The sequence below is a fragment of the Helicoverpa zea genome, chromosome 6 (genome assembly GCF_022581195.2).
Source record: "Helicoverpa zea isolate HzStark_Cry1AcR chromosome 6, ilHelZeax1.1, whole genome shotgun sequence".
Taxonomy (NCBI): Eukaryota; Metazoa; Arthropoda; class Insecta; order Lepidoptera; family Noctuidae; genus Helicoverpa; species Helicoverpa zea.
Window position 1 is genome coordinate 5,266,619 of NC_061457.1, and position 5,156 is coordinate 5,271,774.

A 5,156-nucleotide genomic window follows, 5' to 3' on the forward strand; every position below is an offset into this window, starting at 1 on the left:
TATTGTAGTCTTGTTTTATATCCTCAATGTCGGTGTTATGAAACTACAAACTCAAACTAATTTCATAATATTACGTATACAATACGGTGCAAATTAATTGAGAATAATGCAATTGTTTTTAGCGACAAAAATTTTAATTGCACAATATTTTTAGATGGTATAGCCTTAACCACTGGTAATTTGGACCCTGCTCCCTATAACAGTGGTTATCTATATATATTTCATATTTGTGTATATTTTAGATTACAAGTAATTACGACAAAATCAACATCGGTACTACGAAAGACGAAAGAACGAAAATGACGTTCCACAGTTCTATAAATAACTTTCTTGTGCAATATCAGACTTCTATAACAAAATATTCGAACCGATCTGTTTACCATGATACCTAAATAAATTGTATTTCAATTATATTATTCAATAAATTTAGTATACAAGAGAAATAAATCTATTAATAGGCATGTTTACCTATAGGCATATTTACCTACTTATATGCATCTATTAGCCAGTTATCGGCACAATGACCGCTGTGTCCGCATCCCGTGTGTGTCAACGGCCTTGCGACTTACGTCAGCAATTTAGGTCACACATATGCCACTAGTGGTTAGATACCACCAGTAATATAGTTTTAAAACCAAATAGCTATCTCCCGATTAACTCATCTGATATTGAAAGAATGAAAAGTTTTAAATAATAATATGTAAGGGGTCCCCGGTTTTTAAGTACCTAGGTACGCTGCACCTAGTAACGGAAAACAGTTTTGATTTGTTTGTATGAAACCCAGGGTTTAATTTAGGTCATGATAACTTTTGTTTAAGTAGCTTTCGCCCACGGTTTCACCAGCGTCCCGAAATAACTGCTTCCCGTAGGTAGCCGGATGGTGACAAAAACTATCCTCTCGTGTCTAAGCTACCTCCCCTCTAAAACGACTTTACATGATATAGACTTATTTATTAAAGGTCTATTCATGACTGTAAAATTAATATTATAAAAAAATTAAGTAACAGGAAAAGTCAGGTCATATTGGGTGATATCGGTGATAAAAATAACGACATAAAGCTGTAGAATAATATTTATTCACAGTCAATAGATTACAGGAATTGCGATTGGTTGAAATTAAGATAGGTATCATAATTAAAATGTAAATATTGCGACTTTATTAAAATATTTAACAAAGACAATTATCCTCAAAACATTTAACAAATGAATTCATATCTTTTGACCTATCCGGTTTTTCAGAAAACACCAGGCGACGTGTTAGCATACTCGAAATACACGGCACTTGCTTTTTTTCATTGCTGATGTCTTCGTCCGTACTTGATTCAAAATTAAGAGCAACCTTTTGACAAACAAATGTTAGCAATGTCAAAATATCAGTTGTTTTTCCTGAGAAGTATAATTCTTCACATAACGCTGTAATGAAATAGGAACCTCGAGTACTATTTCTCCAAGAGTAATAGCCAGGCACGCTTGATTTTGCCACGAGGAAGTCGGGATGAGTGGGGTTTCGATTGGGTTCGAACCATCCATCTGTCTCAATGTTCTTTGTTAACGTAATGCCGTCATCATATTCTTCACCCTGACAAGCTTGGAACACAAATAATTTTGGTTTGCCGGCTAATGTTGGACAGTTTTCTTCGGTAAATAGATTCCACAATTTTTCTGGTCTGTAATGTGTGTCTTTTGCATACAACATTCCATTCGTTCCGTGAGTTAACGCCACGATTAGTAGACAGTCATTTTTAGAGTGATTCATCGACGCCGTTTTCTTAATATGGTACATAATTTCTCCATATTTTGGATTGCTTAACACATCTACACTAAATCCCAAGTCCTTCAAGCATTTTTCTAGATTTTCACAGTCTTTTCCAGTACCAGGTCTTGGCTTGAGATCAATTTCAAAATGTTCATGATTAAAAATAATGGCCTTTCCCCGGTATTTATGATTCATGTTGTAAAATTCATTTCTATAGCTATTTGATTCAGGCAAACATTTTGGTCTTGTGCCATTGGTATTTTTCAACTTTTGCTCTGTAACACCATTTCCCTCCGACATTTTAGGTTATGTAATTATGTAAGTAACTTACTTAATTTACTATTGTAATTCCTCAAAGAACCCAGATTATGTAGAACAAATCACTAGATACAAACTAGTCATCAAGCTTCTTTATATCTAAAGTTGCCTTCACTTTCGTTCACTACAAATAATGAACGCGTACTGAATACATTGTGCACATGTCTGACCATAATTAAAAACATTTAATCATGACGCAATATCCTAATCAATTGCAAAACGCAGAAAAATAGCGGGGAAGCCCCTCGACAGAAAGATGTTATTGACACTAAGCAAATGCTGTAGGTAGCGAGGTAGGCAGAATAGCTACCTAGGGGCCTTCCTACTTAAACAACAATTTACAACCTATATAAAATACAATTTTGTTATACCTAAATTCAATACTTGTGACGTATATAGGTATTTAGTTGGATAAGGATTAATATCATGTTTATAAAAACACCTCGCAAATAATGCATTTTTTGAGAACAAAGGCATAAAAAAATCGGCCAAGTGCGAGTCGGAGTGGCGCACGAAGGGTTCCGTACCATTATTTATAAAACCGCATCTAGGTACCCGTTGCCGTTATCGATATAGAGGAAAAATAAGCAAAAAAATCACGTTTGTTGTGTGGGAGCCCCCCCAAAATATTTATCTTACTCTAGTTTTCAGTATTTGTTGTTATAGCGGCAACAGACATATATCATCTGTGATAATTTCAACTCTCTAACTATCACGGTTCATAAGATACAGCCTGGGGCCCGATTCTCCTAAGTTAATAATGTCAAAATCGAATAGAAATCGAATCGCAATATGATCGCAATAGCAGTTTTAACCATATCGGGCATTCTGCTACTAATAAAAGACCAATCGTATTCGATTGACATTTGATTGGTCTGCTATTTTGGTGATTTTGGTCTATACGGTAGTTTGCTGTACAATCATTTTGCAATCGTAAATCATTTGCAGACAAAATGATTCATTATTGAATGACAGAAAAGGATAAAAACGTTTATTTCTAAGAAAAAATAACGGAATGCCACATACGCTTCAATCGTAATCGAGTCGGGATTGGATCTCAGTCGAATCGAGTCGAACGTGAATCGAATGGCGCTTAAGTAAAATTAGGAGAATCGGGCCCCTGGTGACAGACGGACGTACGGATGGTCAGAGGAGCGAAAACAATAGGGTCCCGTTTTCCCCTTGGGGTACGGAACTCTAAAAAGGTTATAGTGAGCTAACCCTAAGAGATATACATATGCTATCACCGATCACGGACATTTTGTCATACATCATTTCCCCTATGTACACTATGAAGTCCCCTATGTATTTCCTTATGTAAACTCTATGAACTTCCCTATGTATTTCCTTATGTACACTCTATGAACTTCCCTACGTATGTCCTTACGTACACTCTGTGAACTCCCTTATGTATACTCTATGAACTTCTCTATGTATTTCCTTATGTACACTATGTATTTCCTTATAGTTGTTGGATGTGTGCACGAGTTGGTTGGTTGCTCGAATAAATATCCACTCACTATTTCACAGCATATAATTTGCATACAGTTTAAACAGAAGGCACAATAGGGAAAGCATACATGTGATTGCAAGCGTTAGAAATATTAAAGCGACAAGCATGCGCTCCGCGTCGAGGCGTGGTCCTGACTGGCGTACGTGTGAGTGCGCTTGCACACCGCGATTGCATAGGTGTTAGTGCGGAGGGCTATGTCGATAAAATGCCGACCATCGACTATCGATAAATTTACCCGACCAACTGTTAAGGTAGTATGCATGTGAGTGTAGTGATGTTGTTTATATGTAAATAGATAATTGTATATATGTATATATTATATAAATTGTGTGTTTTTGATTGTGTAGTTTGAAATTTTAGGTTTAAGATGTATATAAATATTATGTAAATAAATTAAATATGTGTGAAGTAGGCTACATCCTTATGTACACTCTATGAAGTCCCCTATGTATTTCCTTATGTACGCTCTATGAACATCCCTATGTATTTCCTTATGTACACTCTATGAACTTCTCTATGTATTTCCTTATGTACACACTATGAACTTCTCTATGTATTTCCTTATGTACACTCTATGAACTTCCCTATGTATTTCCTTATGTACGCTCTATGAACACCCCTATGTATTTCCTTATGTACAGTCTATGGACTTCTCTATGTATTTCCTTATGTACACTCTATGAAGTCCCCTATGTATTTCCTTATGTACAGTCTATGAACTTCTCTATGTATTTCCTTATGTACACTCTATGAAGTCCCCTATGTATTTCCTTATGTACACTCTATGAACTTCTCTATGTATTTCCTTATGTACACTCTATGTACTTCTCTATGTATTTCCTTATGTACACTCTATGAACTTCCCTATGTATTTCCTTATGTACGCTCTATGAACACCCCTATGTATTTCCTTATGTACAGTCTATGGACTTCTCTATGTATTTCCTTATGTACACTCTATGAAGTCCCCTATGTATTTCCTTATGTACACTCTATGTACTTCTCTATGTATTTCCTTATGTACACTCTATGAACTTCCCTATGTATTTCCTTATGTACGCTCTATGAACACCCCTATGTATTTCCTTATGTACAGTCTATGGACTTCTCTATGTATTTCCTTATGTACACTCTATGAAGTCCCCTATGTATTTCCTTATGTACACTCTATGAACTTCTCTATGTATTTCCTTATGTACACTCTATGTACTTCTCTATGTATTTCCTTATGTACACTCTATGAACTTCCCTATGTATTTCCTTATGTACGCTCTATGAACACCCCTATGTATTTCCTTATGTACAGTCTATGGACTTCTCTATGTATTTCCTTATGTACACTCTATGAAGTCCCCTATGTATTTCCTTATGTACACTCTATGTACTTCTCTATGTATTTCCTTATGTACACTCTATGAACTTCCCTATGTATTTCCTTATGTACACTCTATGAACTTCCCTACGTATGTCCTTACGTACACTCTGTGAACTCCCTTATGTATACTCTATGAACTTCTCTATGTATTTCCTTATGTACACTATGTATTTCCTTATGTACACTCTATGAAG

General features: G+C 35.6%; 1 protein-coding gene across 1 annotated transcript; it reads right to left on the bottom strand.

Annotated features, from left to right (window-relative positions):
• Positions 1–1,054: 1,054 nt before the first annotated feature.
• On the bottom strand, positions 1,055–2,431 carry LOC124631464 (caspase-1-like). The gene has a single exon (XM_047165864.1). It carries the CDS (start codon positions 2,054–2,056, stop codon positions 1,169–1,171), a length of 888 nt encoding a protein of 295 aa, XP_047021820.1. The 5' UTR covers positions 2,057–2,431; the 3' UTR covers positions 1,055–1,168.
• Between the last annotated feature and the right edge of the window lie 2,725 nt (positions 2,432–5,156).

What these genes read in the sequence shown, in the direction of transcription:
- LOC124631464 (XM_047165864.1), bottom strand. Translation starts at nt 2,056, where the DNA reads ATGTCGGAGGGAAATGGTGTTACAGAGCAAAAGTTGAAAAATACCAAT.